This window comes from Pan paniscus, chromosome 6 (genome assembly GCF_029289425.2).
Source record: "Pan paniscus chromosome 6, NHGRI_mPanPan1-v2.0_pri, whole genome shotgun sequence".
NCBI classification, from domain to species: domain Eukaryota; kingdom Metazoa; phylum Chordata; class Mammalia; order Primates; family Hominidae; genus Pan; species Pan paniscus.
In genome coordinates this window covers 37,412,887-37,425,607 of record NC_073255.2, presented here as the reverse complement: position 1 = coordinate 37,425,607, position 12,721 = coordinate 37,412,887, and the positions used below count along the sequence as shown (strand labels likewise).

General features: G+C 39.4%; 1 protein-coding gene across 1 annotated transcript in view; it reads left to right on the top strand.

Annotated features, from left to right (window-relative positions):
• Positions 1-10,671, top strand: part of LOC103784145 (protein C-mannosyl-transferase DPY19L1) — a 104,400-nt gene extending 93,729 nt beyond the window's left edge. The window contains exons 12-13 of the mRNA XM_063605678.1: positions 491-550; positions 1,079-10,671. Coding sequence (XP_063461748.1) covers positions 491-537 — 47 coding nt within the window. The 3' untranslated portion in view covers positions 538-550; positions 1,079-10,671. The remainder of the gene's footprint in view (positions 1-490; positions 551-1,078) is intronic.
• The last annotated feature ends 2,050 nt before the right edge of the window (positions 10,672-12,721 follow it).

Below are 12,721 nucleotides of genomic sequence, written 5' to 3'. Positions count from 1 at the left end.
TTTGCCATGTTTGAAGTAGTTTTAGCTCCCCAAGGGTAATACAGTTTGGGAGCGTTACTACCTGAAAATACTTAAGATTTGACAAGAGAAGTATTTAGTTGATCCATTAACATTTCATTTGTTGTTTACCCTAAGAGTCAGTAATTTTTAGCTAAAGGAAAATCTTATGCCTATATGCAATTCTGAAAATGTTATATACCTCATGGCTCAGAGATAAATCAGATATGTCAAATCAGTCATAGACATTTACATATGGTGATTCCTTTTTCAACTTTAAAAAGTCACGCTTTCACCTAATTGACTTTGGATAATAGGGCTGTACCTTGAAGTCACTGACTATAGACATGAGCATGTGGATGGTATGTGGAAAGTTGACTGTGTGCTCAATTTTAGGTACTTGAGAATCTTATTATTTAGAAGAATTTTTTGGTACTTGAATTTATGTCTGTAAGTATTAACTGTGTATACTATGTTATTTTTCTCTACTCAGGGTATTCTGGCAATGAAACCACATTTCCTGAAAATAAATGTATCTGAACTTAGTTTATGGGTGAGAATCAATCTATTTTAATGCTTATGTTTTTTCTTCTCTAAAATATATCATTGGTTTTATGTTTTACTTTTAAGAAAATGATCTGTGTAACTCAGGGGATCCAACAGTTTTATAGTATTTTAGGGCTCAGTTTTAATGTACCAAATTGCCCTTTTTATGAAACAAGTTAAAGTTAATCCTGGGTATGTAGTTTAAAAATTCCAGTTTTATTTATTACTCATGTTTCATCTGAGAAACAGTGCATGTATAAGAAACTGTTAAAGGGAATTTAACTGCAGTGGTTGTGTAAATCTTCTATAAAATATATTAATTTTGATAAGATTGTATGATTATATTTTTATTTTTAGTTACTGTCCCTTGATTTTGAGCAAAATGCTTGATTTTAAATTGAGATGCATTTTCTAGCATTTTCTCTTGTAGATAGTAATATGTATTTCATGTATGATTAAAGCATTTATTTTTTTCTTCCTAGCCTATGTCTGTGGAATATGAAGCATCAAAGTTATTTTTGTTTTCTTTTTTTAGGTTATTCAAGGATGTTTTTGGTTATTTGGAACTGTCATACTTAAATACTTGACATCTAAAATTTTTGGTATTGCAGATGACGTAAGTGCATTTTTTGCTTAAACTTGAAAGACTTGAAAAGAATCGAATAAGCTAAGAATAAACTGAGTTATTCAAGTATCACTATTAAATGAAATTCTAGGATGAAGTCTGTTCACCTATTATTTTATGTATTTAATATAATAGAAAGTAAATGTAATTGTATATAGATTTTTGTTCTCCAAAATTAGTTTCTTAAAACAATCTCTTATTTTATTGGTCCTTCTTTATCACTAAAATTTTAAAATTTTAAAGCAGGAAAACTCTAGAGATTAAAGATCGAATTTTAAGGTCTATACAGTCGTTTTTCTCTAGCTTCTTTGTAACTGGTAAAGACACCATCTTTAGAGCCTTAACTGGAGATCGTATTATAGTCTCATTCTTTTTTCTCCCCAGTTTTCAAGTCATTACTTGTAAAAGGCTTTTATAAGCCTTTATAGATAATTTAATCTAAGTTAGTCTTATTTAAAGAAGATTTTTGTTTTTAGTATTAGAGTAGAAGGGAAGATAAAATGGAGAAGTCTGTCTTATAATTTTAAGGATTCTCCCTGTCCATAATTGCTTTGCCTATTTTATTTTGGTGTTTTAATCAGCACATCCTAAGTCAGGAGGCTATCAAAGATTTAATTTAAAAAAGCAGCACAAGAACCAACATGGAAAAAATAAACTACCTTTTTTCCTATAATTTATTTTTATAGGTGATTTTCTTCTTTCTGTACTAGATTAATGCTATGGTTTTGAAACTGGGTTATGTGAAGTCCTAGGACTTCCCAGGACTCTTCCCTGAGGGCTGTCTACTCCCCTGTCTCCTAGCCTCTCTTTTACCCAGGGCAGTTTAACCTTAATCTCTTTCATACAGGTTTTCATAAGAACAAGGGTTGTTTTTGCTTAAAAGATTGAAAACACATGGACCATGAAATGGGTGGTCTACAATCTGTGGATTTTTAAAACTTTAAAACTATAGTTGAAAATGTATTCATTCATTCATTCATTCATTCAGTACGTCCTGTGTGTCTGATAGTAGAAAGTATCCTAGAGATAGAAAACTGATTAAGGTATGGTCTAGCGGAAAATTCGGAAAATAGAAACAATTCTTAGCAGTTATAATACAGTGTAATAAAGGCTATGATAAAAAATGAAGTACAGAGTGCTGCAGGAATACACAGGAGGAGCATCAGGGAAGGATCCTGGAAGTCAGCTCTGAGGATGAGAGCTGAAAGGTGGGTGAGTCAGCCCGTATGCAGAGTGCGAGCAGGAAGACAAGTGAAATAACCCTAGTCCTGCATTTATGGAATCTGTTTTACTCACTGGGGAACATGAACCAGTTAAGGTATTAATTCAGGTTAAAGCGATTATTGTCATTTTCTGTCACAGCCTAAAATTATGCCAGGGCCAAAAAAATGCTATAAGCTATGTTATTTGCAAATTAGAAATAACTTAGTTGTAACTTTAGTATTTTTAGAAATACGTAACTTTGATCAAGGGCATTGGCTCATAAATTCTTAATTTTGACATTGGTTAAAGGAAGAGAGTGGCAAGGCTACCCAGCCTTTCATTTCCTACTGAGTTCTCTACTTTTACTGATAGTGCCTCTGAGTATAGGTTTTTAGCTGTCTGCCCCAAATCAGGTCAGCCTGCTCCAGTAGTAAAGGTTATTTTTATGACTAGTCATACTCCATCCCGCCCCCTTCAAAAGAACTATTTCACTAACAGTATGGGGGAGATGGGGGTGGTGCCGAGGTGGATGGGAGCAAACTAGGTAAAAATGCCACAGACTCCCACTGTTTTTACCCAGAGTTTCTCAGTTTTTTATGAATCAATGCTTCCCACGTTGTTGCTTCCTTTTGGTTAATTTCTAGAACCCTATATGAGTGTTTTTTTAAATAATTTTGTCCAACTTTAAAGTTGTTTTGGAGAATGGGAGATATCAGTTTCTTAACTTGGCCATATTTGGAAGTTGACACATTTTTTGATATATGAGTGTTGATCTAGCTTGTATCCTGGGATAAACCTCACCTGCTCAAATGTAGTATTTCTTTTCTATATTGCTGTATTTGGTTGGCTAATATTTTTAAGGATTTTCGTCTATTATTCATGAGGAATATTTGTTGTAGTTTTCTTTTCTCGTAATGATTTTGTCTGGTTTTGGTTTCAGGGTAATGTCATCTCCTAAAATTATTTGCAAGTGTTCTGTCTCCTGTTTTCAGAGAGATTTTTGTGTAGAATTGGTATTATCTCTTCCTTAAGTGTTTGGTAGAATTTGGCAGTGAAGCCCTCACGGCCTGGAGCTTTCTTTGTGGGTAGGTTTTTTATTACAAATTCAATTTCATTAGGAAGCTCTCCAGTTCATCTGGAGTGAACTTTGGTAGTTTATGTCCTTAGAGGAATTTTGCCCATTTTATATATGTCATCAAATGGATAATGCCTTTTGAATTTAGTCAGTTAAAATTCTTACTGGAATTTTTGTGTATATGCATATTTGCGAAGTGATCTTTTGTTCTTTGGTTGACTTCTCCTTATTTGGATTTGGAATTAATATTGGTCTCCTATTAAGAGCTGTTGTGTCTGTTTTTGGTGTTCTTTTTTTTTTTTATTTTTCCTACTTTCTGGCAACTTGGAAAAGATTTTTTTGAAAGTTTAATAACTCATCCATGTTAACCATCTCATTCTAGGGCTTTTTGGGAGGGAAAATACTTGATTTCTATTTCAGATATTTGAATGCTTTTTGTTCTATTCAAGTTTTCTATTTCTTTTTGTGCCAGTTTTGTTGTTTTATGATTTTCCAGAAATGTATCCATTTTACCTAGGTTTTACAATTTATTAGCAAATTGTGTAGCCTACTCTTCTTATTTTAATTATGTTGAGTCCATAGTTATTTCTCCCTTTTTCATTTGCTTTTTGTTTGCATCTTTTATTTCCTTCATTAGACTTGCTCTAGAGGTCTATTGTTTTAATATTTTTAAAGTTATACCTTTTTTTAGTCCTCTTTGGTTTTATTGTGTTTCTCTTTGTCACCAATTCCTGTCCTTATTCTCACTTCTTTTTGTTTCCTCTCTTCTGATACCCAAGGGAAATGCTTAGCTCTGTTGTTTTCACCTCTCTTATTTTCTGATCAATGCTTTTAAAGCTAAATTTTTCTTAGAAGTATGTAGTACTTTTTAATGTATCTTATAAATTGTCTATTTGTGATTTTTTTAAAGGTTAAGTTTTATGATATTTAATTTCTAATCAAAATAATTTTTAAAGCAATTTCTAGTTATTTTCTGGGCGACAGAGTGAGACTGTGTCTCAAAAAAAAAAAAAAAGTTAATGCTTAATTTTCCCCTTGAATCAAGTGGGCAAATAGAATGAATATGGTGGAAATGACAGTGTATGACTTCCAAGAGTAGGTCACAGGAGGCACTGCTTTCTCCTTGCTTTCTCTCTGAGATCTCTTTCTCTAGGAGAAGCCAGCTGTCATGTCATGATGACAGTCAAGTAGCCCTATGGAAAGTTCCCTGTGATAAGGAACTGAGGCCTTCTCAGTTCTAGCACTAACTTGCCAGGCATGTGAATGAATCATCTTGGAAGTAGATTCTCCAGCCCTGGGCAAGCCTTCAGATGACTGCAGCTTCTGGCTGGCGCTTAAATGCAACCTCATTAGAGACCCTGAGCCAGAACCACCCAGCCAAGCCACTGCCAAATTCCTGACCCATAGGAATTGTCTGAGTTCATAAGTATCTGTTGTTTTAGGCTACTAAGATTTGGCATAATAGCAGTGGGTAACTAATTACAGATGCTGAATCTAGGGGAAATTTTGATGATAAGCAGGATATTTCTTGATCTCAAAGTGTTGCCCCACAGACTGTTAATTATCTCTAAGAAGGAAAAAAACAGTAATTGTACAGGGATGAATCAGGCAACAACCTTAACTGGTGATCAGTATTGACACTGGCCATCATATGCCTCCAGATGTGATACCCTGAAAAGGACACAATATCACCTAGTCAGTATACTGACTAGAGTCACCTTGTCAAGATGTGCACATCTTGAATCTAATCATAAGGAAACAGCAGACAACCTCCACACAAGGAACATCTTAAAAGAAGAAAGAGGAATTTATTTTTCCAAAAAGTCTATGTCATAAAGGACAAAGGTTCTGGAAATTTTCTTTTCTTTTTTTTTTTTTTTTTGTTTTTGTTTTTTGAGACAGAGTCTCACTGTGTCACCCAGGCTGGAGTGCAGTGATGCAATCTCGGCTCACTGCAACCTCCGCCTCCCGGGTTCACGCCATTCTCCTCCCTCAGCCTCCTGAGTAGCTGGGACTACAGGCGCCCGCCACCACACCCGGCTAATTTTTTTGTGTTTTTAGTAGAGATGGGGTTTCACCATGTTAGCCAGGATGGTCTTGATCTCCTGACCTCGTTATCCGCCCGTCTCGGCCTCCCAAAGTGCTGGGATTACAGGCATGAGCCACTGTGCCAGGCCGAAATTTTCTTAATTAAAAGAGACTGACAGGCTGGGTGCAGTGGCTCATGCCTGTAATTCCAGCACTTTTGGAGGCCGAGGTTGGTGGACCACCTGAAGTCAGGAGTTCAAGACCAGCCTGGCCAACATGGCGAAACCCTGTCTCTACAAAAAAATACAAAAATTAGCTGGGCATGGTGGCACGCACCTGTAATCCCAGCTACTTGGGAGGCTGAGGCAGAAGAATCGCTTGACCTGGGAGGTGGAGGTTGCAGTGAGCCAAGATCACGCCACTGCACTCCAGCCTGGGCAACAGAGTTGAGACTCTGTCCCAAAAATAAAATAAAATAAAATAAATAAAATAAAATAAAAATAAATAAAATAAATAAAAAAATAATAAAATCTGACAATTGAATGCAATACCTGACCTAAAACTGGATCCTCTAATGGAGGGAAAAGAAATGCTGTCAAGAACATTATTGGGGTCGGGCACAGTGGCTCCCATCTGTGATCCCAGCACTTTGAGTGGCCAAGGTGGATGGATTGCTTGAGTCCAAGAGTTCAAGACCAGCCTGGGCAACATGGCAAAACCCCATCTCTATAGAAAAAAAAAAATTATTGGGTCAATTCACAAAATTGGAATAGAAATGGTAGAAAAAATAAAATGATTGAATTAGTTTACATTTACTGAATTTGATAACTGTACCATGGTACATAAGAGAATGTCATTTTCTTGGGAAATACACATTAAGTATTTAGGAGTAAAAGATGATGATGTTTATAATGTAGCCTCAAATAGTTCAGAAAAAAGTGTGTGTGAGTGTGTGTTTGTGCAGGGGGACATAGCATGTACAAATAAGCAGTACAAATGTTAACAGGTGAATCTGGGTAAATGGTAATGGGTGTTCTTTTTATTATTTCCATCTTTGCAACTTATTTGTAAATTTGAAATTATTTCCAAATAAAAAGTTAAAAAAAATACAGCAAAAAAAGTTATATGAGATGGAAGAAAATAAGTGTGGGTAAATATGAAACAAGATCGGCCGTACATTGATAATTATTGACACTGAGTGGTTTACTGTAGTGTAAAAAGAAGTTTATTTTGCTCTTTGACTACTATTGAATATATTTGAAATTTTTCATAATAGAAGAAGGTAAACAATAATGAGGGCATCTGAACTTGAAGATCGCTAATTGTATTTCCCAGCTCTAAAGCTCTATGGCCATTTGAGTGTGATGAATTATGTATGTTAGGTATGATCCTATTTTTTTTTTTTGAGACAAGGTCTTGCTATGTTGCCCAGGCTGGCTTTGAACTCCTGACCTCAAGCAGCCCTCCTGCCTTGGAGGCCTTTTGAATAGCTGGGACTACAGGCTTACACCACTGTGCCCAGCTTGATCTAAATTTGAGTTCTACTTCGGCTCAAGTTTTTCCTCCAAAAATTGGGAAAACTATCTACTAAGAGTAACTAAATATCTATTATGCATTTAAAGTTGTTAGCACATTTCCTGGCACATAGTATAGTAATTGTTCAATATATGTTAGTAATAACTTATTATTGGATGAGTGAATGAAACAAAAAGATTAATTTTCACTGATGCTTAGAAGATGGAGCATTATCGGTAAGGAATTTGACCTGCATAACTACTCTCATTATTGTCATGAGGTGTTACAAGAGGTTCACAGAGGGGGGTACGGAAAGAACAACCTCTTTATAATTTTTTAGGTGGACTCCTATGTATTGAGAAATATATATTTCTCTCTTTTTTTTTTTGAGACGGAGTCTCACTCTGTTGCCCAGGCTGGAGTGCAGTGGCGCGATCTTGGCTCACTGCAAGCTCCGCCTCCCGGGTTCACACCATTCTCCTGCCTCAGCCTCCTGAGTAGCTGGGACTACAGGCATCTGCCACCACACCCAGCTAATTTTTTTGTGTTTTTAGTAGAGACGGGGTTTCACCGTGTTAGCCAGGATGGTCTCGATCTCTTGACCTCGTTTTCTGCCCGCCTCGGCCTCCCAAAGTGCTGGGATTACAGGCGTGAGCCACCGCGCCTGGCCTATATTTCTCTTTTTTAAACAGAATGTAACAGAGTCATTTTTTTTACCAGAAATTAACACATACAGAGAATAACATATAATATCCCAGGAAAAGTAGAAGACATTTCTCTGTTGTAAGCAGAATGTAACAGAGTCATTTTTTTTTACCAGAAATTAACACATGTAGAGAATAACATATAATATCCACAGGAAAAGTAGAAGACATAAAATTAGAACCTTTCCCATTGTTAAACAAAGGCTCTGTGGAATCAAACCTGAATTTTTTAAGAAAAAATTGTGGTAGGTCGGGCACAGTGGCTGGTGCCTATAATCTTAGCACTTTGGGAGGCTGAGGTGGGAGGATCATTTGAACCCAGGAGTTCAAGACCAGCCTGGGCAACACAGTGACACCTCATCTCTCCAAAAAAAAAAAAAAAAAAACATGGAGGTGCCAGCCTGTGGTCCCATCTACTGGGGAGGCTGAGGCAAGAGGACTGCTTGAGCCCCAGAGGTCAAGGCTGCAGTGAGCCGTGATCACACTGCTGCACTTCAGCCTAGGCAACAGAGTGAGACCTTGTCTCAAAAAAGAAAAAATTGTGGTAAAATACACATAACATAAAATTTACAATCTTAACCATTTTAAAGCGTACGATTTGTTGATATTAGTACCTCCACAGTGTTGTGTAACCATCACCACGATCCATTTCCAGAACTTTTTTATCTTCCCAGATGGAAATTCTGTACCCATTAAATACTAACTTCCCATTCTGGCTCCCTCTACCTCCTGGTAACCAGCATTCTATTTTCTGTCTCTGAGAATTTGACTACTCTGGTTGCCACATAGGAGTGGAATTGAGGTAGGAGGCAGGACTCGACTCCAGAGACAGGGCTCATGCTCCAGACCAGATTGAAGACTAGCTGAAACAGGGAAGAGGCGAAAGCACCTTTCCATAAGACAGACCCATTGTCAGCTTACCATTGCCATGAAAACACCTGGAAGTTACCACCCATTTCCATGGCATGAGCCAATGACCCAGAAGTTAATCTATTTCTAGAAATTTCTGCATAATCTGCCCCTTAATTTGCGTATAATTAAAAGTGGGTATGAATATGACTGCAGACCTGCCTCTGAGCTATTACTCTGGGCACACAGCCTATGGGGGTAGCCCTGCCCCACAAGGAGCAGTGCCTCTGCTACTGCTGCTGTGCACTGCCACTTCAATAAAAGTTGCTGACACCGCCAGCTCACCCTTGAATTCTCTCTTGGGCAAAGCCAAGAACCTTAGTCCTGGGGCAAGCCCCAATTTTGGGGCTCACCTGCTCTACATCAGAATCAGATATAATAGTGTTTGTCTTTTTGTGACTTGCTTATTTCATGAAATACGTCTTCAAGCTTCATTGATGTTGTAGCATGGGTCAGAATTTCCCTCTCATATGGATACACCACATTGTGTTTATCCATTCATTTGTCAATGGCTGCTTAGGTTATTTCCATCCTTTGGCTTCTATGGAAAATGCTTCTGTGAACATGGGTGTACAGATCTCTCTTCAAGCCCCCGCTTTCAATTTCAAGCCTGGATTTTTACATATGTTGGAGAAAGAAAGTTATGTTTTAAGTTCCTCTTCCCATCTAGCATTTAGGGGTTTTTTGTTTGTTTGTTTTTTGAGACAGTCTCGCTGTGTCACCCAGGCTGGAGTACAGTGGCATGATCTCGGCTCACTGCAACCTCTGCCTCCCGGGTTCAAACAATTTTTCTGCCTCAGCCTCCCGAGTACCTGGGACTACAGGCGCACGCCACTACAGCCAGCTAATTTTTATATTTTAGTAGAGACGGGGTTTTGCCATGTTGGCCAGGCTGGTCTCGAACTCCTGACCTCAGGTGATCCGCCCATCTAGGCCTACCAAAGTGCTGGGATTACAGGCATGAGCCACCACACCTGGCCAGATTTTGTTTTTATTTGATGTTTTAATTGGCTTTTAAGGGGATAGTGATTATGCTTTTCTTGGTAAAACACCAACATGAATAGTCTTGACCTGTTTGTAATAGCCAAGCTTCAGTTTAGTTTCCAATGTGTTCCTTCATGTGCAATGCTCCTCACATGACTATTTGTAAGTAATTTCTGCTGGAGGGAGTTGGTAATAGAAACCTTGTTTTTGGTTTTGGATGTTGGGTGAACACAGAGAAAACACACTGAGGTTGGTCAAGTTCATGAGAAAGGGCACATAAGCCCAGATTCTCTTCAGTAACAAAGTCCTCTTCTTTGAGGGCTGAGACCTGTTATTTTCTCAAGTGAGCCCAGCTTTGCTCATGCTCACATTTGATTTTCCCCATGCACTCCAGCATGATAGCGCTTCTTGTCTCTTTGTTAAAGGGTTATATAATTATGCAGATCAACGTTGTGGGTCTTTTTCCCCTTGGACAGTACTTTCTGGAACTGCTAGATTTCCAGATGAGAGCTGTTTATTCTGGATCAGACTTAATTTGGTCAGCTGAATTCTCTTGGGTATGAAGAGTTTTTCTTACCCTTGGCCTAGTTTTTGTGGTTCTAAATATCTTTTTACAGTTTCAACAAGTACTCTGTAAAACAGGAATAGTTGAAAGCACTGCTTTCTTTTGCCTTCTTAGTTCCTGTGCTGTTTAATGATCTCAGTATGTCAGTTACATTGCCGCCTTTGAAAGCCATAACAACTGAGTCCTGCATTGCAAAGGAATGCTTTGTTATTCTCACCGTATTCATCGAGTGCCCACTACATGCCAGGCTCCTCACAGCTTGTTACAAAACCAGATGGTTACCCCAGTGCATTCAGGAAGGTGATGGAGATATATTCAGGTCCCAGTGGGAAAAAAAAAGGCACTGGTCTAGCTGAGATGGCCCAGGAAGCTCCGCGCTGCTTTTACCCACACACAGCATCTTCTCTACCTTTTATTGCACTTGGATTCTAAGCTCCTGCCCTCCCAAAGAGTAACAACTTAAAAGCAGAAGAAAATCACTGTAGTAAATCACCCTAATAAATCAACTCATTTCCCGTGTTCTCACAGTTCTTGTGGAAGAAATGGAGAAAAAATACAGGAAGAAGAGAGAAGAAATGAAGATGGAAGCAAGTTCGATTCCTATTCTCCCGGGTGCCTCGTGCCTTTGTCTAATTTTGTATTCTGCATTTTTCTCTTTTCCACCTTCCCCCAGCGTTCACAATGATTGGTTTGTTTTTAATATTTATTTATTTATTTATTTAGACTGTTTCGCTCTTGCTGCCCAGGCTGGGGTGCAATACTGCAATCTTGGCTCACTGCAACCTCCACCTCCTGGTTCAAGCAATTCTCCTGCCTCAGCCTCTCAAATAGCTGGGATTACAGGCATGCGCCACCACACCCAGTTAATTTTTTGTATCTAGTAGAGATGGGGTTTCACCATGTTGGTCAGGCTGGTCTTGAACTCCTGACCTTAGGTGATCCACCTGACTCGGCCTCCCAAAGTGCTGGGATTACAGGCGTGAGCCACCACACCTGGCCAGCCACCACATCGGCCTTTTTTTTTTTTGAATAGAGATGGAGTCTCAGGCTGGTCTCAAACTCCTGGGCTCCAGTGATTCACCTGCCATGGCCCCCCAGAGTGCTGAGATTACAGGTGTGAGCTAGATAGTCTCACTCTGTCCCCCAGGCTGGAGTGCAGTGGTGCCATCTAAGCTCACTGCAACCTCTGCCTCTCTGGTTCAAGCAATTCTCCTGCCTCAGCCTCCTGAGTAGCTGGGATTACAGGCGGCCACAACCACGCCTGGCTAATTTTTATATTTTTAGGAGAGACAGGGTTTCACCATGTTGGCCAAGCTGTTTTCAAACTCCTGACCTCAGGTAGATCCACCCACCTCGGCCTCCCAAAGTGCTGGAATTACAGGTGTGAGCCCCTGCACCCAGCCTCACATTGCTTGTTTTATTAGTTGGCCAACATCACACTGAGTATCACACTTAGTATTATGCTTCAGTGTGTAACTCAGTTCTCTGTTGGTGGTTCCCAATTTTCACTATTATGTAAAATGCTGTGACAGAGAACTTCATGCTTATAACTTTTCTTTTTCCTTTTGGATTATTTCTTTAATATAAGAATGGAATGCTGGTCAGGCTTAGGATGGGAGTCAATCCATTTTAAATGAATTATGATCTCCTTATTAAGCTACAGGGGCATAAAAACATTCAATCCTGCTGTATTGACCATGCTTCTCAAAAGCACACCTTGTTCAAAGCAATGAAACAAGTGTTAGCTTAATATTCAGATACACTCATAAAAGAACTCGGTTGAAGCAGGAGAGCCAGCTACAGTGCTAGAAACCCTGAGTCACAGAGCCCTCAGTGAGGGAGCCTGGACCTCCACGTGCTGGGGGAGTGCCCCCTTGCTGCCATACTCCTCATTTTATCAGGGCAGGACTTCGTTTGATCAAAGAGTCTCCCATCTAAAGAAATATTTGGAAACCAGGAGCCCATTTCCTTTATTTTATTCAGGACATAGGCTCAGCAAGGTCTCTTTTTAAACGCAGCCAAGATCCACAACAATCCAGGACTGCATTCTGCCTTCAGGTTTTGGGGTGCTCTGGACACAGAATTCTTCTCCTAGTAAATGAGGGGAACGGAAGGAGTGAGGGCCTGGGAGGCCAAGGGAGGAGGTTCACCTGGGAGGAGTCAGGCCTGTTTCTCCTCATTTCTTCTCTCCCTCGTTCCTAGCTTCTTCCACACGTCTGTGAGGACAGATCTTTCTAAAACAGTACATCTCGAGGCCAGGCACGGTGGCTCATGCCTGTAATCCCAGCACTTTGGGAGGCCAAGGTGGGCGGATCACCTGAGGTCAGGAGTTTGAGACTAGCCTGACAAACATGGTGAAACCCTGTCTCTACTAAAAATACAAAAAAAAAAAAAAAAAAAAAATCGGCCAGGCGTGGTGTCGCGTGCCTGTAATCCCAGCTACTTGGGAGGCTGAGGCACAAGAATCACTTGAACCTGGGAGGCGGAGGTTGCAGTGAGCAGAGATCGCCCCACTGCACTCCAGCCTGGGCGACAGAGCAAAGCTCTGTCTCAAAAATAAATAATAAATA